Here is a 26,415-nt window from a genome sequence, read left to right as displayed (position 1 = left end):
ATGAATCAAGTCTGAAGCCAACAAAGTTCCTCGACTCTTACTTCTCTACTAATTCATTTTTAGGGAATTTAGTTCAATTCATTATCATATTATACGAGTAATATGATTTTCAAACTAAATTAAGCTTATTAATTATAGTCCTACTAAATTTTCAACTAGTTTTACTTACATCGTCTAGGCTTCGTAATCACTGATTGAGATGGTTGACTTGGCTCGCCAGGACCTGCAGCATTTACAGCACGTACTCTGAATTCATATTCAACAGCTTCATCCAAAGTGTCTGCAGTGCCTTTTGTTTCATATGGTCCGGTTTCACCTACTTTTATCCATTTTGGAGTTCCTTTCTCTCTTTTTTCAATAATATATCCAGTGATAGGAGATCCACCATCATTCACAGGTGGAGTCCATCTTAGATCTACTCGGTCCTTATCCCAATCTGTTACTTCACACTTACCAGGAGCACCAGGTTCGTCAAATGGATTCTTAGCCACTATTGTTTGATCTGCTTCCAACGGTTCAGATTCACCTTCCGCATTGACGGCAGAAACTCTAAATTTGTATTCTTGTCCAGGCTCTAGGTTGTTTAGTTCAATTTTAGGATCTTTAGCCCTTCCAGCTGATACCCATCGGCCGGTAGATGTATCCATTTTTTCAACAGAATAATATTCAATTGGAACTCCTCCATCATCTTGTGGGGGATTCCATTTAAGAGTACATCCTTCTTTATGAACATCGCTAATTTTCAGAGGTCCTTCTGGCTTAGAAGGTTTGTCCAAAACTTTAATCTCAATGCTCGCTTCATCTCTTCCTGAATCATTTTCTGCTTTAAGGGTTAATGTACCAGTGTGTACTCTTTTAGCCACCCCGATCACTAGTTTTGTTTTATAATCCTCCAAATCTATAGTAATATCATCTCGATTTTCAATACGAGCTTTGTTGAGAAACCAGGTTTTTATTGGTGGTGGTTCACCACTAACTTTAACATCTAATCGAATATGCTGACCAGCTTTAATTGTAAGGTCTCTAAGATTGGTACGATCGATTTTAGGTGCAACAAATCTGTCTTTAGCTGTAATTGTTTCAGAAGGTTGTGAAGGCTTACTCTCACCTCCTTTGTTAACAGCTTTAACTCTGAATTGGTATTTTTGTCCTTCCTGTAAATCAGGTACCCTAGCTTCAGTTTTGTTACCAGGTACTTCAAGAGCTTTTTGCCATTTACCTGTAACGGGATCTTTCTTTTCTACAATGTACTTTTCAATCTGTGCACCTCCGTCATTCTTAGGAGGAGTCCATTTGAGGTCAGCGTGGTGTTTAGTCCAATCCTTAATGTCTGGTTTACCAGGAGCATTAGGTTCGGTGTACGGATTCTTAGCAGTTGTTGGTACATCAGTAACTAAAGGATCTGATTCACCTTCAGAATTTATTGCCTTGACCCTGAATTGGTAATCTTTTCCTTCGTTAAGTCCAATAACGTCAGCTTCGGGTGTTTTTGTAGTAGTAACTGGTATCCACCGTCCACTTTCAACATCCATTCTTTCAACGACATATCCGCTAATTGGCTCTCCTCCGTCGTCTTCAGGTGCTTCCCATTTGAGTTTACAACCTTCTGCCGTAACCCCAGATACTTTAAGAGGCCCTTTGGGCTTAGAAGGTTTAGCGATAATCTGAAGTTCAACATCGACTGTGTCTACGCCTGAATCATTTCTTGCTGTTACAGTATAAATACCAGTATCACTTCTTTGTACATTCTTGAATATGAAACTGGTATGATATTCCTCATTATCTATTTTAATTCTATCATTATTTCTTAGAGTTTGATCTTTCAATGTCCAAACAACAACTGGAGCTGGTTCACCTTTGACATCAGCTTCCAAACGTAATAATTGGCCAGTGCGTAAAACTTTTTTCCCCAGATTTTTGCGATCAATTTTGGGAGCCACTACAAATAAAATTAATCAAGTTTTGACCACGTTGTCGTAAACTATATTCTATTAATCAATATACTTACAAAATCTTGGCTTAGCTATAACTGGTTTAGACGGATCACTTGGCTCACTAGGTCCAGCTTTGTTAACTGCAACAATACGAAATTCATATTCATGACCTTCTTCTACAGTTTCTACTCTTCCAATAGTTTTATCTCCGGGTACAGACGCTGCGTCGATCCATCCACGACCAGCCTTATCATGCATTTGAATAATATACTTTTGAATTGGCGCTCCTCCATCACTAACTGGAGGTTTCCATGACAGTTCGACGAAATCTTTGTCCCAGTCTTTAAGATCTGGACGACCTGGTTTACTAGGCTCATCTTTAATAAATAATTAATTATCATTATTATTTTTGAAGGAATGTAATCTACTTTCGAACTTACCATATGGATTTTTGGCAATGATGGTTTTTTCGGTTTCAAGAGGTTCTGATTCACCTTCCTTATTTACAGCTTTAACTCTGAATTTATAAGGTTTACCTTCTTGTAATCCAGTGATATTTGCTTCGGGTTCTGTACTTCTTCCACATGGAATCCATTGACCAGTAAGTGGATCAAGTTTTTCAATTTCATAATGGTCAATAGGAGAACCACCATCATCATCTGGTTTGTTCCATTTGAGTTTACACTTATTTTTGGTAATATCACTAACTTCGAGGGGTCCTTTAGGTGCTTTAGGTTTACCAAGAACAGATATTTCAATTTCAGCTTCATCTATGCCTACTTCATTTTTAGCAATAATGGTGTATTTTCCTGAATGCACACGTTTTCCTTTAAGTACAAAAAATTTAGTATTGTAGTCTACATTAGTGATTTGAATTTCTTCAGTTGATTGTATTTCTTGACCATTAAATAGCCAAGTGACTGTTGGTGGAGGTTCACCTTGAATATTAATGTCCAAACTTATTGACAGACCTGCTTTTATTGCGAGGGGCACTAAGTTTGTTCGATCTATGAGAGGTTTCACTAAAAATAAAATCAAATTTATTAGATATAAATAATAAAACACATGACTAGGTTCATAATATTTTCAAATCGTTTGTTAAAAATTCCTACTTACAGAATCTGGGTTTGGCTGTATGCCAGTTGGTTTGTTCAGAAGGATCAGATATACCAGCCTTGTTTACAGCTCTTATTCGGAATTTGTATTGATTACCTTCTTCAAGTTTAGGTACGGTTCCATTACATTGCGGTCCAGTTTCAGCTACTTTCACAAATTGTCCTCCAAATTTATCCATTGCTTCGATAATATATCCAGTGATAGGGGATCCTCCATCTCTAACTGGTTTATCCCATTTAAGTTTAACAGACTTCTCATCCCAGTCGACTATTTCTGGAAGACCAGGTGGAGCCGAGATATCATATGGATTTTTGGCAACAATTGCTATATCGTTCTCAAGAGGTTCTGATTCACCTTCTTCATTGACGGCTTTAACTCTAAAGTTGTATTTTTTGTTTGGTTCCAGTCCAGTAATTTCATGATCTAGTTTATCAGCATCAACAAAGCCTGCTGGTAACCAACGTCCTGTTTGAATATCCTGTTTCTCAATAACATAGCCAGTTATGGGTAAACCACCATCATCTTTAGGTTTATTCCATTTAAGTTTGCATCCTTCTTTATGGACTTCTGTTACGTCAAGTGGTCCTTCTGGTTTTTCGGGCTTGTCTAATATAATAACTTCTACAGTAGCTTCATCAAAACCAGAATCATTTTCTGCTTTGAGAGTGTAAGTTCCAGTATCTTTTCTTTTTGTATCACTAAGTGTAAGTTTGGTGTTATAATCTTCGTTCTCAATTTTAACAGAACCGATGTTTTCAAGTGGTTTATGAGAAAAACTCCAAGTGCAAACTGGTGGAGGTTCACCTTTAACATCGACATCGTATTTAACGAGCTGTCCAGCTCGCACTTTGACCGTGTGCATTTTTTCACGATTAATTTGTGGACGTACTAAAAAAGGAATTGATTAAATTGATGAAAAAACAAACAAATGACATGAAAACTTACAATGTCTGGCTTTAGCTACATGAGGATTCGTAGCATCACTAGGTTCACCTGGACCAGCTTTGTTAATCGCTCGAACACGAAACTGGTATGTATTTCTCTCTTTTAGACCGGGTACACGTGCTTCACATGTTGGTGACTGATAGAATGTATGAAATAAATTGAATAAATAAAATTTATCTTATACTGGCAATAATGAAATTTCAAAAATTACTTACATCTGTAGTATGAATTTCATCCCACGATGTAGAAAATTTCTCTTTCTTTTCAATAACATATCCAATAATTGGAGCACCTCCAGTATTTTTAGGTGGAGTCCATTTCAAATCTACACGATCAACATCCCAGTCTATAATTTCAGGTACTCCGGGCTTACCCGGAATATCGTATGGATTCTTAGCAATAATAGAACCATCAGTTTCGAGTGGTTCAGATTCTCCTTCATCATTAATAGCTTTAACACGAAAATCATATTCATGTCCTTCTTGCAAACCTTTAACATCCATTTCGGTATCATTCGTTCTTCCAACTGGAACCCAACGACCAGTTTGTTTATCATATTTCTCTACTTGATAACCAGTTATAGGTTTACCACCATCATCTTCAGGTTTTTCCCATGTAAGTTTGCAACCACCTCTGGTAACATCGGTAACCTTAAGTGGTCCTTTTGGTTTGGAAGGAGATGACAACACAGTCACCTCAACTTCAGCTTCATCAAATCCGTGTTCATTAACAGCTTTGATTTTGTATAGACCCGTATTTTTTCTAATAGAATTAGTAATATTAATTTTAGTATTATAATCGACATTTATAATTTCAATATTTCCTTCCGACTTGACCTCTTCATCATTGTGAAACCAAGTGCAAGTGGGAATCGGTTCACCTTTGATATCAATATCATACTTAATAGGTTTTCCAGCTCGCACGATTATGGGCTTAAGATTAGTTCTATCAATTCTAGGTTTAACTACAAAAGACAAGATATAATATTTAATTTAACCTGAATGAAAAACATCAACTTACGTGCTCGGTGTTTTATAATTTGCATTTGAGATGCATCTGATGGAGTTCCTGGTCCAGCCTTGTTAACTGCGATCACACGAAACTGGTATTCACCACGTTCTTTTAAATCATCAACACGAGCTTCCAATTGGTCAGCGTGTACTTCAACTGCTTTTTCCCAGTCAGGTTTGAATTTGTCTTTTTTTTCTATAATATATTTTTCAATTGGCGCTCCCCCATCGTTTTTGGGAGGAGTCCATTTAAGATTTACACCTTTGTTATCATAATCAATGATTTCTGGAGTACCCGGCTTACCAGAAGCATCTAAGAAAAAATTTTAAAAATACAGTTATCAGATCAAAAATTTTAATGAATAAACCTTACCGAATGGATTCTTTGCTAGTACTGGCTTTTCAGATATAAGAGGATCAGAATCACCCTCTGCATTTACAGCTGTTACCCTAAATTTGTATTCAGAACCTGGAATGAGTCCTGCCACCTCAAATTCTCCTTTACCATCAGGTGAAATTCTGTCTGCAGGCAAACGACCGACTCGTATCCATTTTCCAGTGGATACATCCATCTTTTCAATTTCATATTCTTTAATTGGACTACCTCCATCGTCTTCCGGTTTCTTCCAGCTAACTTTACATTTTTCTGCAGTCACATCAGATACTTCTAAAGGTCCTTCTGGAGCTGCTGGTTTACTTAGAACAGTCAGTTCAACAGTTTCCGTGTCTTTTCCGTTAACGTTTTCAATGATGAGTGTATATTTTCCCGAATCTTTACGAACGGTATTAATGAGTGTGAAATCTGTGTGGTAGTCAGAATTTTCAATTTTTATGCGCTCACTATTTGATAATGGAATGTCATCTCTCCACACCCATTTAACAGACGGTGGAGGTTCTCCCATAAAGTCAACTGCCCATTTGTGGGTACGACCAGCTTTGATAGTAATAGCTTTAAATGTTTCACGATCAATTCTTGGTTTTACTGTAAAATAAAACGATATATTTAGCTGGCACTTTTTCGAGAATTAAAATCCGTACGATATGTTGAAACGTCTCAATTCCAAAATATTTATGGAATAAACTTTGAAATCAGATTAAACTCCTGAAAATAGTCAATAAAATATAGAAAATAATCGAACCTAAACCTTTTTTTATTGTAGAGTTTCTCCTGGAATTTGAAATGAATATGATAATCTAGTGATCAAATCAACTATCACTCCAACATAATTTCACCTAAGAAATGAGGCAAACAACTTTATATTGAAAATAATTGAGCAGAAAACAAAAATGGTTATTCTAAAATAATCGTAATTTCATAAGAAGCAATCTATTAGTATTTGAAGCATCAAAATATTCTTTAGGAATATTAACAACTCAAGCAAATCAAGCAAAAAATTCTTACAGTTTTTGTGTTTGCAGAGATGATTAGCGGTTGGTGCTGAAGGTACACTAGGCCCAGCTTTATTGTGTGCCCTTACACGGAACTGGTATACCATGTTTTCTTTCAAACCAGAAACAACAATTTCAGGGGTATTGTCAGAAGTTTGAGCAACTTCAGACCAATCAACAGCAAATTTGTCTTTCATTTCTACTGTGTAATGGGTAATTGGACGACCCCCATCACTATCAGGCTTGGACCATTTCAGACTTGCACTCTTGTTATCATAATCAAATATCTCAGGTTGCCCTGGAGCTCCGGGTTCATCATAAGGATTCTTTGCTAAGATGAAATCGTCAGTTTCCAGAGGTTCTGACTCTCCTTCTTTATTTTTAGCCCGAACTCTGAATTTATATTTTTTCTTAGGAGTCAAATTTTTGAATGTAAAATTGTTTTCATCGGGACCTACTTCACCAGCAGGTATCCACCGTCCGGTATCCATATCCATTTTTTCCAGTACATAACCAGTGAGATCAGTACCGCCCATATCCTCTGGTTTTTGCCAAGCAACAGTAACATGGTCAGCACGAATTTCTTCAATTTTCATTGTTTTTGGAGGTGTAGGTTTGTCTAGTACTATGACCTCTGTAATACCTTCACAAGTCCCAGAACTATTGCTGAGTACTAGTCGGTATTTTCCACTATCTGCTCTTGTACATCTACGTACTGTAATAATGGTGTTTTTATCATACTTATCAATAGTAATTCTTTCTTCAAGATCTGGTTTTATTTCTTTTTTATCTAAAAACCATTGTACTTCTGGTTCTGGTTCTCCACCAAATTTAATATCATATTTAACTACTTGTCCTTTCTTGATAATAATGTTATTTAGATCATTGCCAATGATGAATGGTTTGACGAATCTGCATTTAGCTATAATAGGCTTAGTAGGATCGCTCGGTTCGCCTGGCCCAGCTTTATTTATAGCCCTTACTCTAAATTCATACTGACTATTCTCTTTTAGTTTAGGTACTGTGCCTTTAAGTTGATCGCCAGGTACTTCAACGCCTGATTTCCAATCCTTAGCGAATTTTTCTTTGTACTCAATAACGTAGCCGGTAATGGGAACTCCTCCATCACTATCTGGTACTTTCCAAGTTAAATCTGCATGATCAACATCCCAATCAACAACTTCTACATCTTTAGGTTTGCTTGCTTCATCTGAAATATTCCTTAGTTGATAAGTAACTATTTGTTTCAACTTGTGTTGCTAACACTTTTCTAATTTAATATTGTATTTTTCATATATTTTTGATTCGTTCAAAGCTATATAAGAATATTTATGATGTTTTGATATGTTTCAACATATTTATAACATTTAATAAATCTACAGTAAGTAAATCTATTTAACTGAACAATATCAAAAGTATAGTCGTATTAATAACTAACAACGAATTAATGTATCACAAATTTAAATGAAAAAACTTTCGTGAAATAAATTGCGACATTTATTGGAAAGTAGAAATAGATAACAACAAAGTAATCTTGTATCTGTAATAGTTGGCCGCTGACATTGCTGTAACTCACTAATCATTTCCTATTATTTCAAACGATAACTGTGTTTCCACGAGAATAGTTAATTTTGCTTAATAATTTGAATAACCTACAAAATAATCTCTTCCGAAATTTTCAATTTCCAATAGCTTAATATATTTCTTAAACTTATTTTTATAGTCTTACAAGATGTATTAAATTATCAAATCAGCAATGGAACAAATAACTAGTTATCAAATATCACAAATTAATTAAGGTAAATACACAAAACTAACATAAACTTTGCCCAAAATATTAACAGTTACAAATATTATATCATTTAGGAATTATCTATGAAAATTTATTACACTTTATGAAAATTCAGAAAATACAAGAAATACTAGTTCGCATTACAGTCCCACCAAATTGGAGTGAGAAAATAACAATGTTTTGGATTTTGTCCTGCCATCCAAATTAAAGGTGTTAGCAACACTTAAGACACCAATATAACAAATAAAATTAACATATGGTGACTAGAATCGGAATACACAAATGGTTTACGAATTGAATTTTATAGATTGGATGTACATTAAAATGCAGTAGTAACTCACATACAAGATGATCACAATGATATATCGTTTTTTTTTTCAAAATACGAATATTCATATCAGACGATAATATTTCAAATTTCAAGTTGCCAAATAATTTTTGGTTATACAATGCGGTCCATGGGTATGGAATAAATTCAATTTTAGCGTTATTATGCGATAAGAACCTAAAACATGTCAATTTTTATTTTTTAATTGACAATTTACAGTATGAAAATATCATTTTCCTCCAGCACCCCTTCGAAAATTCTGAATAAAACAGCAGGTCGTGTGGTACCTTGTTAGAAAGGGATTTTAGTCCTCTGTACGGCAATATAAAACTTTTCAAATTTAGTGCAATCATAACTGAGATAATTTTTGCGATGTAAAATTTTGATAATGTCTCTATTACAAAACAACGTAGAATGAAGATAATATTGTCGCATAATATTTACAATGTATTTTTTAATGTACTTAACAATTAAATTAAATGTTCAAAATGACCACCATTCACTTCTTGACAATTAATCGAGGCGATTTTGGAATTCTCGTACATTTTGTATGACCTCAGGGGTTATTCTGTTAAATTCTTCCGTTATCCTAAGTTTGAAATCAGCAATATTGTCTGGTCTATTAAAATATACTTAAGAAACGATCAGGTATTTTCGTATCTGTTCTGCTAAACATCAGGAAAATATTTAGTAGACTGCAGTCATTTACGTATTTAAAGTTACTAAAAGACGTCAGTATATCTAATATTTGTGTGCGTATTAAATTTAATTATGGTTCATTTGTTCGAGACTCAAAGAATATACATTTTAATTATGATTGTTTGTAGTATGTGTGTGTGTGAATTTTTTGATAATAAATACCCTTGTCAACACGTTTCGCAGCCTACCATTTACAAAATTGAAATAAAGTTTCGTGAAAGTGGAAGAAATATTGAAAACCAGGTAAAAATGTTTAATTTACTGCATAATAATCCCATAAGACAACTCGCCGCCGACAATGATGTAAGTAAATCATCTATTTTGAGAGTTTTGCATAAAGAAAAATATCACCCTTACACAATTCAGTTGGTTCAGTTCAGTTGAATGAAGATGATCCTGATGTAAGGCAAGAATTCTGTGAATTGATGATGGACAGAATGAACGCAGATTTGTAGCTCATAAACAAAATATTTTTTTCTGATGAAGCGATGTTTCATTTAAACTGAACGATTAATAACCAGAATTTTAGATATTGGAGCATAGAAAATCCTCACTAGACTCAATATCCTAAAACAGTGAACGTTTGGGCTGGTATCATCAACAATAAAATAATTGGCCCTAATTTTTTTGTCGGCACAGTTAATTATATAAAGTTATATAAAGTATATTTCAATAGACCAGACAATATTGCTGATTGAAAAGTTAGGATAACGAAAGAAATTAACAAAAATCCTAGGTCATATAAAATGTATGAGAATTCCAAAATGGTTGTCATTTTAAACATTCAATTCAATTGTGAAGTACATTGAAAAATACATTCTAAACATTATGCGACATTATTATCTTCTTCTTCTAGACACATTATCAAAAATTAATTTTCTTAGTTATGATTGGACCAAATTGCTGAACAGAGGATCTAAAATCCCTTTCCAACAAAATGCCCAAGACCCCCTTCTTATTTAAAATTTTCGAGAGGGTACTACAATTCAGAGGGGGTACTGGAGGGGCATATTATTTTCATACTGTAATTTTCAATTTCAGAATAAAAATTGATCTGTTTCAGGTTTTTTTCACTTAGTACATAATAACGGTAAAATTGAGTTTATTCCATGCATATGGACCGCATTGTATGTTTCAACAATTGCCATATATGTTATTTTTAAATATGTTAAAAAATAATAGCATAAAGTAGGTATTTGCCATCAAAAACTATCTGAAATAATAACAGGGCTCAATATAATTTTTTCATATTATCATGAGTGCTGTAATAATTTTTATAATCCCTGTGGCCTGTTTGGATAAAAAAAGAATAATTTCTAATCTTGAGAATGACATTAAGCAATGTGCAGTGGGTTATAATTGAAAAATTAAACTATAATAAAAAATCAAGAGGAAAATACATTTTTTGCATTAATTATTTAGTTATTTGCTTGAAAGTTTTTTGACATGTCATACTAAAAATAGCGTATCAATTATTGTTTTTGACCTTCCAGAACAAAAATAACTGATGATGAAAAAAACAAAAAGAATCTTGGTATTTTCAAGGATGATTCTATATTTTTGTATTTGCTTCCATCTCAATTTTTTATTATTATAATCAAATCTATATTTAAATAAGATGTAACACTAAAAAAATTAAAAATAACATGAAGTTTAGTCTCAAAAAAGGTCAGTGATTATAAATTTGGTCGATACACCAATTTAGGTGCACAGCTATTGAAAAATCAAACAATTAACGAAAAAAAACCGTTATTTATTATCATAATGTGTCTATCTTCACTATATGTACGAGTACAAAGATTTTCTTATTTTAGTAGTCTTAAATCTAAGACAACAAAAACAAAAAATAATATTATATCGGAAGTTATTGTGAAAATATAAAAATCCTTGAAATCGAATCAAGTTCAATAAAGAAAACTGTTTTGAGTTTATGTACATAAAAAGGAAAAAAAAATACTCACCCCAAGGGTCTTTAGCTAATACTGGTTTACCGAAAGTAGCAGGTTCACTAGGACCAAGGGCATTTACAGCCCTGATTCTGAATTTATATTCCTTCTTAGGAGTCAGTTTCTCTACTTTGTATGTGGTTGGCTCGTTAGCTTTCACTTCACCAACATTTTCCCAACCACCTGTAATGAAATTAAGATTTTCACGGCTGTTAGATTTAATAAATGGGACAAGACTGGTTTAATGAAGGAGATTAATTAAAAGCTACAAGCAACGAGTACTATACTCCCGCAAAATTAAACAAAGCACCTTGTAAAAAAGCTATGGTAGCTACTAAATTGTTGTATTAGACTTTAGTGGAACTTACTTTTGAGAGATAAATCTTGTCTTTCAACAATGTAATGTAAAAGAGGAGATCCGCCGTTATCTTTTGGTGTTTTCCACGATACCTTACAGTTATCTTGAAAGACATCGGTTACATTAACATCTTCTGGTGGAGTGGGCACATCTTGCATTATAATGTTCACATCTTTAATGTCTTCTCCTTGTCCGTTAGAAAGTTTGATTTGGTAAGGGCCAGATTGATTTCTTGTAGGTTTCTTAATTTTGAACGTTACTTTATCATCTGTGATTACAGTTTCTACATCCTTTACTGGAAGTACCTTTCCATCCTTGATTAATTTAGCCTCCAAAAGAGTTTGTCTTGTTCCCTCAACTACAAAAGAGATCAGTGGAAAATAGCCATAAAACTATAAGTATTATCAAGGGATGAAACGTGGGAACAGGTAGAGCTACCAGAGGATAAGAAATCAATTGAGTAAAAATGGATTTTTAGAAATAAATCTTACTAGCTATGGTAATTTATGTAAGTTGATTAAAACAGCGTTTTTAAATGAAAGCGTTGATGAATATATTTATATGTGTGAAAAGAACTTATCTGAATTATTTAAAACAGTCTTCTCGCTGTTGGTACAGAGAATTTAACTCGATCACAGTTTTATAAAAAAAAACAGCTACTCAGTGCATATATGAAGGTTATGTAAATATAAATGCTATTTGATTTATTTACGGTGATAGACGTCAAGTATTTTGTTGCACTAGAAATTTTAAGGATTCTAAAACTGGAAAGATGTTTTTAATTCAAATAAGTTATTCTAAACAAGTCTAAGTAAAATGTTTTGGACCACAAATAATGAACTCAATGAGTATACCAGCAGATCCCAATGTTATAATATCAGGTGAACAATTGGATTATAATTATTTTCAGCAGTAGTTTAAAGACCAGATATTTCACATTTGGAGGGAGTAGCTAGTCACTTCATGATGATTACTCTATAGGGTAATTTTATCAAAAGAAATTTTTTAATATAAAAGCAACAATGAACTATGGATATGGACTTGGATAATAAAAATAAACACGTTGTTATTTCATATCAGCAGCACGAACTTATTATTAACAACCAGTGAGTCATTAAATTGAAATTAAATTTCAAGAGTTCTATCAAAGAATTAAGCATATGATTTATAGTTGAAGTATAAAGAATGAAGTTTTTTGTTTTATTTTCTTTTATATTTTGAACTATCACATGGTATAGAATAATATACAGTACAAATAATAACAATATTGATGGTGAAAGTAATTTATGAGATAAATAATGAAAAATTGATACAAATCGCTTCACTTACTTTTGTATGGTACTTCGAGAACAATAGGTTTGCTAATAGGTGCGGCAAACTCTGATGGAAAGTCGATTTGAGGTTTGCTTTCACCTTTTTTCACACTCAGTTGCATAGCAGATTCGAGTTTTCCAGATACACATTTAATTTCACCATTGTCCTCCATATCAAGAGTATTGAAGACCAGTTGATGTTTACCTCCTCCTAAATTCTTGATTTCAACTCTATCAGAAGGTGTAATTGGTTTGCCATTGAAAAGCCATTCACAAGGTGCGGTTTGGTCTTGTAGTTCAATATCTATAACTAATTTCTCTCTTTCAACGGCAACTGTGTCTTTAAGTTTCTTGTTAAAACGATTCAAATAATTAACAATAATTTCAGCCTCAGTTTTGTCTGCATTCGTTGTACAAGAAAACATACCTGCATCTGTAACCTTAGCATCTTTAATAACAAGTTTTCTTTTACGTCCATCTTTACTGATAACTAGTCTTTTATCAGGTTTAATCTCTTCTCCATTCTTGAACCACTTAACATCGCCCCCGGCGTCGTTAAGTTCACAAACAAGTGTTATATTTTCTTTTTCTACATGCTGCTGATGTTTAAGTACCTTTACAAATTTGTATGGATACTCAACAATGTTGACTTTAGTTTGTGTTTTTTCAGTTTGTTTCTCAAGTTTACATGTATATTCACCAATATCTTCAAATACAGCGTCTTTAATAGTGAGACGGCATACCCCGTTAATGTCTTTAGAGATACTGTATTTGTCATTATCCTCAAGTTTGTTGTCTCCTTTGTACCATCCTACGATAGCCAAACTACTGCTAACTGTACAAGCAAGTTCTAATTCGTGTTTAGTATAGCCATCATATTTCTTTTTAAGTGGTTTGGTAAAAGTGTAGCTTGGATCAGGTTCATCTACTGTGAGAAATGCAGTCGAGCTGACACCCCCTATTTCAATTGTATATTTTCCAGTATCCTCCACTTTCGGGTTATTAATAATCAGTTGATATACGTCACCATCATTTTTAAATTTATATTTGGAGCCTGGAAACAGCTCCTAAAACAATTTAACTAATTGAGATGTATATTCTAACTATATTTATCATTCAAAGACAAATAGAAGGAAAATTCTTTCATTAAATTAATTTTTGAACTGAAATAAAATATCTGGGAAAATATAAATTAAAAATAATTCCAGCATATCGATTGCAATTTTAGTTATTATTGCCTATAATTTGGAAGTTATATACCTAGAAACCTCAATATATAACTCTTAAGAGTCCAGCTTAGCAGTAAGAAAAGGAACTACCAAAATTTTATTAATATATTCATATATTCTAAATTTAAAGGAATGTTACTATATTTTTATGTTCTCAGGTGCACATGGCAGAACTTACATCTTTCCTAAACATCCATTTCGGTTTACAGTTTGTTTTTGTAAAAGCAGCATCAAAAACTACTTTCTTATCCTTGCCCTCTTTGGCAAATTGATCCACCAGTGGTTTTAGGAAACTTTCTTGTTTCTATAAAAAAATTAGATATATTATACTTCAAGTTGGTTATTTCATGTTAACTGCTATTATATACAAAAATATATTGAATCTTTTGTGTGTACAAAAAATGAGAAAAATATGTGAGAACACCAATATCTACAGAACATAAATGAACAAGACACAACATTGATACTAGGAAAGGGGTTAACTCAACTTCACACAAAAGTATTATGTGAGGCCTTTTATTAATAAAACTCCAAAGCTTTTGTTTTTTAGAACAATTTTGACGTGAAGCTACATATATGCACGAGCGAATGAATATTAATCCACTCTTTTTAATGGAAAAGATTGGAGTTTTATAAGATATCGGCCGCAAGTGTATTGATCTATGATATATGTACAGAAAATTATATACTATCAACCACATATAATTTGGTGGATAGTCAAAATAACATTTTTCCAAAAAATTGAAAAGATTCAGACATCACTTGAGAGATATATACAAGGTGAACGTGCATAATGTTACATCAAAAATGGTAAATAAGGATTATTTTGATTAATATCTCGTCTCGTTTTCATTCTATTGAGAATAAATGTTTATTTTATCTATTTTACTTTCAATAACCAATGCCTAACTGATCACTAACATTATTGATAATCACATGTACAGTTTTCATTAAACAACAAAAAATATTGAAGTTTTTTATGATTTTGATTTTATTATTTATATTAGTATTATCTTTTGGTAATACGAGTATATATTCATTTGTCAGAAGTAATATTTTAAATATAACTATATTATCACTATTCTTTCATCCAAATTCCAATCAAGTGTTGATTAATAAGTAGATATTTTTCAAACGGAACCTCAGCTCAAGTGTTTTGGTGCCTTTGTTCTACTTTAAATTAATAAATATATTGAATGGTAACACTAACTGTAACAACCAAGCTAAGTCTACCTATCAGTTCAACAAACTATTCAATACAACACACTGAGTTAATAGCAGATAATAAATCGTTACTTGGATTTGGTTCTAATACATCACGTGTGGTTGCCATATTCCCTAGAATTTGAGTACTACTGAACCTTTTTTAACGGACATTAATATCAATGAGTCAAAAATTTGTTTGTCTAGAAAGACGTTATTAAATTAATTAAAATTACGTTTAAGCTAAATTTTATATCTAGTTATATCATTTTTGACGAGATATTGCAGACCCTTTACTGTGTCAAAATGGTACTGATTTTTTCACCTAGGTATTTATATTGCTATTTTCAGCTTTTAGCCATTGTTTTTTATTATTCATAATCTTAGGTAGCAATTGATATTGGATATATTCAAATAGTTTGTTTTCTGCAATTACTGATACAAAGCAATTTTGAAAAAACGTAGCTATACATTCAACACATATTATAATTAACAGTTTAGTTCCATTTTGCGTTCATGTTACTATACAATTATCTGATCACCTGAGTAGTTGAAGTCATTTCATATTATTGGTCAGGTAGAAATTAATTAGTGTTTTAAAACCAATGAGAATTTGTTGTTATGACATTCTTTTACCAATATGTTAAGCTTGCCATACCATTACAATAATAATATGATTTTTCATATTTGAGAAAAAAGAACACGTAATTTTCTATATAATATATATATATATATATATATATATATATATATATATATATATATATATATATAATATTAATAATTGTATTAAGTTCTTTAGATAGTTGTTACTATTCAATAATTATGAATTAGTTATTGGTTAGTTAATAAACCTGTGTAATAGAAAACGAGACGAGTATAATAACCCTTGAGTTATTGATTGAACAACAAGAAAAGAGAGGAGTGTTTCATCCGACCTCCTTTTTTTCAAAGTGGTGTAGTATTGGCCAGTCTGGTATTAATTCAGCCAATGAAGGCCTTCTGGAAGGAACGGAATTCTACAAAAAGAAAATTGTAGGTAAAGTACACCATCTTGACAAAGTGCAGAAATTTGGTGACGAGATGGTTCATAACAGACATTTTAAGGATAACATATTAGTTATTTTGGGAGGTAGTGATATTGTTATATTTAACATAACAAAAAGATCAATAGGTATGGCGCTTGGAAATTGTTATGAAAAAATTAATGTGCTCATTTAGATAATTTTGTGTAAGTTTGTTGATTTGTTACTTAATCGAAGCTAGCAACTCCGAAATCAGTATTTCACATTGAGCAAAAAATCAAAATTAAAGAAATTATTCTCTGATTCAGAAAATATAAAAAGTTACTGTATATGAAAAAATTACTCAAAGAGATGGAAAATGTGCAAGAAACTACATCTTAAGACTGCCACGAAAACTAACGAAATTTTTATACTATTTTATTCCCAATAGATTTTTGTAAAATTGAAATTGATAGAAGGAAGTTGAAATTAAAGGCTTACTATAAACGATTTCACGCATATTGACTATTAGTTGATGTCAATTATGCCAAGGATTTCTGAAAATAAAATCAGAATTGAGATAAAAGTCTTGTAAGGTGAACCTAGTACAACAAACAATCCTACAATAAGTCGATTTCGGAGATGAAACCAACGAAATATATGAGAGTGTAGCGAACAAGATTTAATCAGAGATTTTATGGAACATCAATCAGTAAAGGCACAATCTTAGAACTTAGGGTAAAACTAGAAATTAAGCTAAAATCTAAACTCTGGATTTATCTCTAGAATAAACAAGGGTCCTCCATTTTACAGGTCACAGTTAAACATACATTTTTCTGTCAGTTATTATATCGCTCAGGAATATGACCCAACTTTATTATATATCAATATTCTTATACTGGTTTTAAAATGTAATTGTTTAAGGAAAACATAAACAAAAATGGACAAATAATAAAAGATATCTTGCAACTTCTTTAACAATGAGTTAGGTAGTGCTTTTGGTCAACCAAAAGGAGTCGAATCCAAAAAAGTGATGTAATGACATGGAGAATGAAACAGACTGGAAGTAGTTAGCAAGGGAATTCAATTACAAGAATAAATAATTGGTAATGTCTTTGCTAGAACCATTACACATTGGGACAATTTAAAGAAAACCACCTGTAAAATGTTTGCGACTGAAAAGAAATTTTTTATGGAGCTGGTGGAAAACCTTGCCTCTCTTCAATTACTGTGATGGATAAAGCAATCAAAGACTTCATTGGGATCTCATATACAGGCCTAAAAAACTTTTCAGATAGTGAAAGATTGAAATGTGATAGTAGAGTAAACAACATCCTCGTAACCGAATTAAGGCCGTTGCTACAATAAAGTTTGATCCAACTAAATACTGTCATATGCTTCTGTTGATGAGAGTTTTCAATTAAAGGACGAATAAGAATTTGTCCTGGCACGTTAACTAATAATGGTGATAATTTAACCAACCAAAACACTTTACTCAAAAGAATATCGTGAAAACATGAAACATTTTTAAAAAGCATGAATGGACTCCTGAGTTTCATGTCTCATTAAAGTTTAAACTACCTTCGAACCACCGGTAACGTTTAAAGTATGGTTTGTTGGTAAATGCCGTCTATAAAACGGAGAAAAGTTGGTATCTGTGATTTGAATTGATGTTTGAGGTTTAAATTTTACTTTTAAAACTGCATTTTAATCTGAAGGAAAAGAAAAAGACGAAGTTTGAAATAATTGAAATATGCGTTTTGAGTTTATACCTAAGTAACGAAATTTTATCCATGAATTTAGCTTGTATTCCGAAATATTCCACTATCCTGGCCAATGGTAATGAAATCATCTACTGGCGAGAAAAATACGAAGACACCAAAGATAATACTTATAAGGGTAGTAACTATTTTGCCGGATAATATTATTGTGATTTTTTGTAATTTCTTTTTTGTCGTTTTCATATCATTACCAGAATTTCTATAGTCAAGTTGCTTTATAAGGATAGCACACATTTTGTTATTGTCATTAGTTCAAACTTTTTTAATTAAATTTATAACTTTTCTTTCCAATGAATATGTTACATTTCTATAAATATATTACAATGTTGGGAACGTCAAAATTGTAAACCAGCAGAAGCACTATTTTAAATATAGCGCCGATATATAATATCAACGCGCTGGCACATATTTTGGAATACATCTAAAGTACAGCGTTAATTAATGAAATCATTACCTCTGGTCTGATATATTATTTTGAATTCTTAGACCGTACAGTGGAATGGATTTTTACTCCTCATATTAGGACTGACGTCAAACAAAGCGTAACTTAGATTTGCTTTTTTAAAAAGGGTAGATTAATTTTTCAAAAATCGTATCCAATTTATCAGGAGAGAATTTTTTTAGATATTAATAATTGATCTCGATACTTTGGAAATTTTTGACTCTTCTGAAGCAATTAAAATTGTATCCAATTCATGTGAAATAATCGAAAACAATTTTCAAAATAGAGAAGCATTGAAAACACTTTTCGATTCTTTTGGAGTCATGTGCAAGGTCGTTATGTTAGTATTTTTAAATATTTTGTCACTTTCTCGACCAAAATAACAGTACATGTAACTGTAAGGTGTCATATCGAGACAAAAGTTGAGTTTATTTTGTATGTTTTATCCAACCTAGTTCGACTTCTTAATTCATTCATGATTTTTCGTACACTGTTACCTTCTATTACGGTAAAGATTGAAAAATTACACGCCAATAAAATAGAATTGTTAAGAGCTATAGCCTACAAATAATAGTTTCAAAATATACGTATTCAATAAAGTGTACAGATCAGTTTCATCAAAAACATGCATATAAAAGTTTTATCTTAGAATAAATAATATAGGAGAATAATAATTATCCAACCCATCAGCAGAGTGAAAGAAAGAGAAAATTTCAACCAACGATAGAATACACGCAAAGCAATCATTTTTATCAACTACATAATTTAAACAAATAATGAATGTAAAATTTGAAAATAGAAAATATTTATCTGAAAAATAGAATATAAATCTAGGAAACAGTTTGGAATAAGTTAGGAAAAAGTATAATACATTGATGATGATACAATTCAAATACTTTAGCTGGAAGTTAGTAACTTTTATAAACCAATGCATCACCGAATACTTCTATTTCCTTTCAATAATTGAGCTAGTTAAAACAAATTCGGATTGATTCACTGGACAAAGCAGTTCGTCCCGCCCCATACACCAAAAATCAGAAATATTTGTGAAGAAGTGCGAATGACTTAGTTACACGGTGTCCCAGAGGTGTATAGGAGGCGTATAGGAGGGCCAAAAATATGATGATCATTTATCAACTAATTTTTAAGTTGACTTACATTGATGACCAAACTTAAGACGATTGGGAGCAATTTAGCTCTATTCCAACCTGCATCCCTCGAGAGTTATTGGGACTCGAAGAAGGGCCTAAAATATCGGCAAAAATTCATTTCTTTGCAGCCCTTCAACTCAAAAATACCAAATTTGGTACACTGTTTGATACTTTTAAGGGCATAATGGTAAGTAGAAGGTGGTCGAACTATTCTCGAGGATCAATTAAGGGCGATCTAACCTTAAAATTACACATAAGAAGATAATTTAATCTCAAAACTTTTTTACTCTATAATTTTTCATATTGCTATTATCAAGGAAATTTGACAATTTATAATTCAGTTCTTCTAGTAATTGAATTGTTATAATGTTATATGTTATCGGTGTCAGGGTTTTGTGAAGGAAACTGTAGAAGGAGTCTGAAAGAATATGATTCCACACAGAGAAATATTTTGTTTGAAATGAGTGTACGAGATGAAGAACTTATTTTGAATACCATTGACGAACAACGGCATATTAGCACTAAAGCCGGATAAACGGAACTTGTAATCTAGCGGTTCCAAAATCATTTGTAACATGCCATTCGGTTTGTTACGTTTTTTTTCAAACATTTTGAATATTCCTTTGTTCATGTATTGTGGCACAGTAGTCACTTCGGATTTATTTATTAAAAATTCATTCGAATTTTTCCTCTACCTATCTACACTTCAAGTAAAAGTGAATTTATGGTGATTATGTTCTCTATGTTTGCTGGTAAGTTTCTTTGCTTTTTTTATTGTGCTAACAAAAATTTCAGATATCTTCATGGATTTCCTTTTGTTTTAAGCAAATTTTATACGATAGTTTTCATATGAATGAATAGAATAGAACAAAATCCTGTTTGGATATATTTTAAAAAATTTAAATTTAGTTTTTTCATATGCTAAAGCATATGGAGCAAATTTATTCTTTTATTGGTCTATTTCCGTAATTGTCATCTCTGCTCCCGTTTCCTTTCTCATTATATTTTTTCCCGCAGCTCTACAGCTGCCAAGTTGGGAGGTTCCACAATAAGGCTACAATCACCAGACTACAAACTCAACCTCAACTCTAAAATCTCTTTAAGCAATTACAAATCCAGCAAGAAACCACGTGTTATAGCGTATATATAAAAAAGAAAGATTTTGATGAAGCGCTAAAAAATAAAATGACATTTGTACATGACGGACTATTTGCTGATAATTAAAGCCGAAAATTGTGGAAGCTAAAAGGGCATTTTGGGTCGTAGACTTTATTTTCAGTTCTATTAGAAGTTGACTAGCAGAAGACACAATTTATTGTCTCATATATAATGAGTTAATGGATATTTAGGCAATTATTACTAAAAATTATTATTTATTGTAAGTTGATTAAACTAAAGAGTAGTAATTATACCTGATACAAACTCATTATTGTGATAATTTTGACATTCATTAGACAGATTCATCAAATCGTTGTGTAATCTTAACGTTGGATTGGAAATAATTTCCATTTTTTATACCTATATGCTTCATTTTTTATGAATTATGTGTATTTGTATGTACAATACACTTAATTAAGTTAATAACAGTTTTTTTTAATCGAAAAGCGAAAATCAGTCTGATTTGATAAATCCGGGTGGATCCGATCCGGCCGGATCAATGAGAAAAGAATTTGGTGAGCTGCAAAGAAATCATTTTTTTGGGCCTTTCTTTAATGCCTTATAACTATTCCTATATGCAATTTGGAATAAAGGTAAATTGTACCCATCCTCATATTATGGGCTCCCGTACAGTAAAAAATACGAAATAGATTAAGTGCGAAATTATTATTTCCCCGAGGAGCAGATAACAGCAAAGGTTAATTTAAATCTATTAATTGTGAATGTATTGTTTATACATATGATTCTAATAAATAATGAACACTATTAGTGTGAGCAATAGTTAGGGGTATTTTACATTAGTTTGTTCAACAGTTTTATATATGTCATCAATGTAAGTCCATTTTAAAATTAATAAATATGTTACTTTCAAATGTCTTCCTCCTATGTTGAGATCATGAGTTTCTTATTACTCATACCATTTTTTTATTTTGACAAATAACAAGAATATTAATTTTTTTATATAAGAATATTACAAAAATTTTTACGTTTCTATGATAAAAATAGGAAATTATAATCTTTTAATTATTCGTAATTAAGTCAAACATTTACAATTTCGTCAATAGTAACTTTTCAATGAAATAAGTTGATTATTCTGGGGTTTTTGCTATTTGTATGCTATTTTACGTACATATATTCTTGCACATAGATTTTTATATAAAAATATGAAATAACACAACGTATTAATATACGAGAATCATAATCTCAAAAATTGACGCTAAAATAAAATGTATTGATTGAAAGATAAAGGAAATAAATTGGTTACTAAATAATAAATACTTCACCTTTTCAACCTTCTTTAGTGCAGGCATAGGTTTTTCCACTTCCTTTAAATCTCCCCAATCTGGATCTTCTTTGCCTTTATCCCATTTGGCATACTTTCTCTTCATAAGCATAGAGCGGAAATCAACACCTCCGGCACCTGAATATTAATAAATAGTACAAACTAATAATGTTTGAAATAACCTTAATTTTGCTGTATAGCTGGTTAATGTCCCAATATATGCATTTGACATGAAAGGATCCAAATAGAATTTAAATGGAGAATGTAGCACAGCGAAGAGGATTAGGATAGAAGAGGGTATCAAACAAGAGAGTATGGTTAGAAGAGGCGGGTGAAATAAAATCAAATATTGACATAAACTTTATCAGGCAAAAAAGAGTAAATAAAATATAAAGTCTTGAAAAACGCAAGCATAAAGTAGAAGACAATGAGGAATAAATAAAAGAAGAGACGCAAAATGAGGAACTGGTAAAGGAACTAACAGAAAAGGAAAAGGTGGAAGATAAACGTAAGTGCAAAGATTATAGAGGCAACATCACTTTTAGATGTGGTATACAAGCAGATATTCTCTGTAAAAGAATAATAGGTAGATTCTAGGGACATAAGCTAGGACTACACGGCATATTTATTATTTATATACTTTACATAGGTATAAAGCCTGGACGCGAAGAATCTAACAATGTTTTATTTTTTGGTGATTCAGATTTTAGTGATGGAACACCAAAAAAATGTCACTATTAAAAATCAAAATATTTTGAAAAAGAGTGAAATAAGTAGAAACCTCAATTTTTATCTTTCTTTTAAAAAATTATGAAAAACAACTAATTCTACAATAGAAGAGAAGAAGAGAGAAGATTGTTAAATTTCTTTATCGAGGCTTTAAAAATTAATACAGTTAAGTTGTTACAGTTATTTTTTTTAAATTAAGATAAAACTTTAGAAGTGGAGTTCAATGTGAAATTGTGAATGTGAAAATCATCGACACACATAATTTCTTCTAACTCTCAATAACCACACCTTTATATCATAAATCATTTTAATTGCAATATAAGAAACAATCTTGCCTCTTCAACCTAATCATAATATCAAATAAAGCATATCCCTAAACAATTACATAAATAAAAATAAAAACTCTAAGAATGAGGAAAAATCACTTCAGCGAAGTTGTCTTTTGGGTAATGGGGCAAGAAAGAAAAGGTGGCGAATTATATCTTTCCCACACGATACAAAATTTCCTGAAAGGGTTTAAGTCACTGGTAATTACTCAATGACTTCATCACACCTAAACTACATAAAATTTAAAATATTATCTTTTGCACTGAAAACAGCAGTTGGCATTAGTAATGTTGGCAAAACTATTTCTTAACTACAAAAAATAAAATTAAAAATTACTTAAAAAACACCCAGTCCGATAAGACAAATTAGTTGAACTTGAGAAAAAATAAGAGAAATGGATTATTCATAAAATCCATAAAATAAATCAAAAAATAAATAAATCAAAACCAAAATTGATGTTTTTCACAATTACAATTTTAGATGGAACTCAACTAATAGTAAGTTTTACCTTAATTAAAAAAAGTAGCTGTAACAATTTTTGTACCCTTGATAAAGAAATAAAACAATTTCACAATTTCGAAATATTGGAGCAGTAAAAAAGAGTTTAACTTGAATCAAACCATACATAATTAGCTGTTTCCTGTAACAATTAATGTTTTACGAATATATATATATATATATATATATATATATATATATATATATATATATATATATATATATATATATAGGATTTTAGGTCTCTAGTTAGAAAAAATCAGTAAAACAGATAAAAATTAAAGTTTCGAGCTAATTCGGTTTTTATAAAAATACAGTTGAAGTTCATATTAATTTATTGACTTGTCTAACCGTACTTACCAGCAACAAAAAGTGTCATTTCAGCAGAATCTTCACCATAAATATTCGAAATAATTATTTTGTAGGTACCTTCATCATTGGGCTTCACTTTTCTGATACATAGGGTGATCAAGTTTGTTTCGCCATCGGTTACGTATTTGAATCGACCACCTTCAATAATTTCAGTCATTCCCTAAAAAATAGGAAAATGTGGCCATTTCAGTTGGAATCAAAGTATTGAAACCTCTAAATTTTCTATATTATTGACAATTTATGAACAAATGAAAATCAAATAATACAAATTGTTATTAGACATTGAAAATTTACGGAGACGTACCCCAAAAATATAAGAGAACTTCGCAACATAGAGAAGGAATGAGACAATGTTCCATAAGTTGCCACTGCCAAAGCAATACTGGTTAAAAAAGAATAATGATGTTAAATTGTCGGTTTAAGGAATTGGGGAATACCATATAGTATATAGCTGTTTTAGATGCCAAGAACACATAAAAGAATAATTTCAAAATGTTGAATTAAATGGGATATGCTGTCTGCAATAGATGCTGCTCAGAATGAAAATGGGAAGAAACGACACTTAAAAACAACATACTCAAAAAAAAAGCTGCATTTGTTACAATTAGTCCTAATATTTTACGGTCTTATATTAATCACTAGAGATGTGCTGTTTATCGTACATCGGAATATTCACTAAAAATTTAATAAGATAAACATCAGCAACGATTTGATGTAGTAATGTATGAGCTCTGAGCTATGATTATGAAATCCAGATGCGATCAGTAGTTAATGGAATTCAAGACTTCACCCGTAACCGACAAAGTTGTAACTATCGGAGAATAAAAAAAGATAATAGTGTATGAAAATTAGTGATTATTTGTCTCTTAAATTAAGCATGAATATTTATTATTTGATCGAAACATTCTTCGAAACTCCAATTTTAGACAATCATATTGTCACATATCTTTACCAATCTACTGATTTTGTATAGACAGTAGAATTCATATGTTATCTATACTTCTTCATACATCCCATCGTAATCAATCACTGGATCTGATTTTTATTCCCCACTTAAAAGAGTTTATGACAATAATAATCAAGGCCTCATAAACAAACCTTGATGACTCATGTTTATGGAATATTTACCAAAACCTATATTACGGTATTTAACGGTAAAGCTATTAAAGGCTTCGAAAAGTCTGGGATGACTCCTATTAATCCTATCATATTTTGCCAGGAGAATATATATCTAATACGATAAGTAAACGATACAAAAAAACTTTCGAAATTCACTTTAGATTACGAAATAATAGAAGTTTTATATTCAGCAGAACGTCTCGTTATTTTTATAATAACTAATAATTTTTCAATTTATAATAATTTCCATATAGATTATACCTTATAGAATTTGAAAGTTGGTGCTGGATCACCCTCAACTTGAACTGTCATGTAGGCTGTTTGATCTAGAATAAAAAGTATGATGTTATAAAATGAAAGTATGCGAAACCCTCAAATTATAGGAAAACGTATTGGCTTTTACTGATTGTCAATATTACTTGAAGTGCATTGTTTTCAATAGTTGAAGTGTAACTCGATGAAAATCATTTTTATTTATAATTTTTCAATCTAGCTGGACCGAAGTTTTATTTTCAATTAAGTTCACTCGTCCCATTTTATCCAACATAGTAATTGTACATAACGATGACATATCAACAAAAATATTTTACTTCAATTTCAAATATTACTATATTTACTATATAAGAATTACACCGTTCTAACCTTCTATTGAGGAATAGTTTTCTTGGACATCGATTATTTGAGGTGCTGCTCCTTTATTTCCTCTAGGCGTGAGTGGAGTTGAAGCTTTGTTTACAAGATCCTCTAACTCTGCTAAACTTGGACGACGTACATCTGAGCTTGGTCGCCGACGCTATATCATAAAAATAGCATTACATTTGGTATAAACGATATTAATAAGCGAATTTTTGTAGGATGGATAATCTTATTCATTTTTGGATATGTAGCTTATGTTTCTACATCATTTCATATAATTCAATTGTACAATGAAAATAATCAATTGGTAAAGAGGTCGCATGTTATTGTTATGCTTAATATTTATTATATATAACAATATTTTTTTTCAAATCTTTCTTCAAATATAGACGGGTGAAACTTAAATAACCTAGAATAACTAATTTAGAAGACTATTTCATTTTTGCAAATTACTAGTCTTCATAATATATAGTAAAAGTCGCAATAGAGTATATTGTAATGCGGCAATTATCAATATTTATTAGTTCCCCGATAATAAATATCTACATAGGTATTTGAAATTTCGGAATATATATTAAAACGAGTATACTTTGTTATTTCATTACCACATCCTCACAACGCTTATATTTATATACATGGCGCTTCAAAAAAGGT

General features: G+C 31.4%; 1 protein-coding gene across 21 annotated transcripts in view; it reads right to left on the bottom strand.

Annotated features, from left to right (window-relative positions):
* Positions 1-26,415, bottom strand: part of LOC130450870 (twitchin) — an 83,160-nt gene that overhangs the window by 17,378 nt on the left and 39,367 nt on the right. For 20 of the 21 annotated variants that reach the window (XM_056789559.1, XM_056789560.1, XM_056789550.1 and 17 more), the window contains 17 exons: positions 25,768-25,918; positions 25,387-25,451; positions 23,995-24,166; positions 22,082-22,218; positions 14,238-14,363; positions 12,847-13,897; positions 11,528-11,875; positions 11,175-11,342; positions 6,408-7,604; positions 5,379-5,987; positions 5,016-5,318; positions 4,211-4,959; positions 3,996-4,131; positions 3,051-3,938; positions 2,375-2,956; positions 2,009-2,311; positions 170-1,939 (listed from right to left, as the gene is read on the bottom strand). In XM_056789559.1, the coding sequence (XP_056645537.1) occupies positions 170-1,939; positions 2,009-2,311; positions 2,375-2,956; positions 3,051-3,938; positions 3,996-4,131; positions 4,211-4,959; positions 5,016-5,318; positions 5,379-5,987; positions 6,408-7,604; positions 11,175-11,342; positions 11,528-11,875; positions 12,847-13,897; positions 14,238-14,363; positions 22,082-22,218; positions 23,995-24,166; positions 25,387-25,451; positions 25,768-25,918 (8,755 nt within the window). The remainder of the gene's footprint in view (positions 1-169; positions 1,940-2,008; positions 2,312-2,374; positions 2,957-3,050; positions 3,939-3,995; positions 4,132-4,210; positions 4,960-5,015; positions 5,319-5,378; positions 5,988-6,407; positions 7,605-11,174; positions 11,343-11,527; positions 11,876-12,846; positions 13,898-14,237; positions 14,364-22,081; positions 22,219-23,994; positions 24,167-25,386; positions 25,452-25,767; positions 25,919-26,415) is intronic. The other variant, XM_056789565.1, reaches the window with a different exon arrangement.

This window comes from Diorhabda sublineata, chromosome X (assembly GCF_026230105.1).
Source record: "Diorhabda sublineata isolate icDioSubl1.1 chromosome X, icDioSubl1.1, whole genome shotgun sequence".
NCBI classification, from domain to species: Eukaryota; Metazoa; Arthropoda; class Insecta; order Coleoptera; family Chrysomelidae; genus Diorhabda; species Diorhabda sublineata.
The sequence above is the reverse complement of the archived record's forward strand: the minus strand, read 5'-3'. Positions and strand labels throughout refer to the sequence as shown.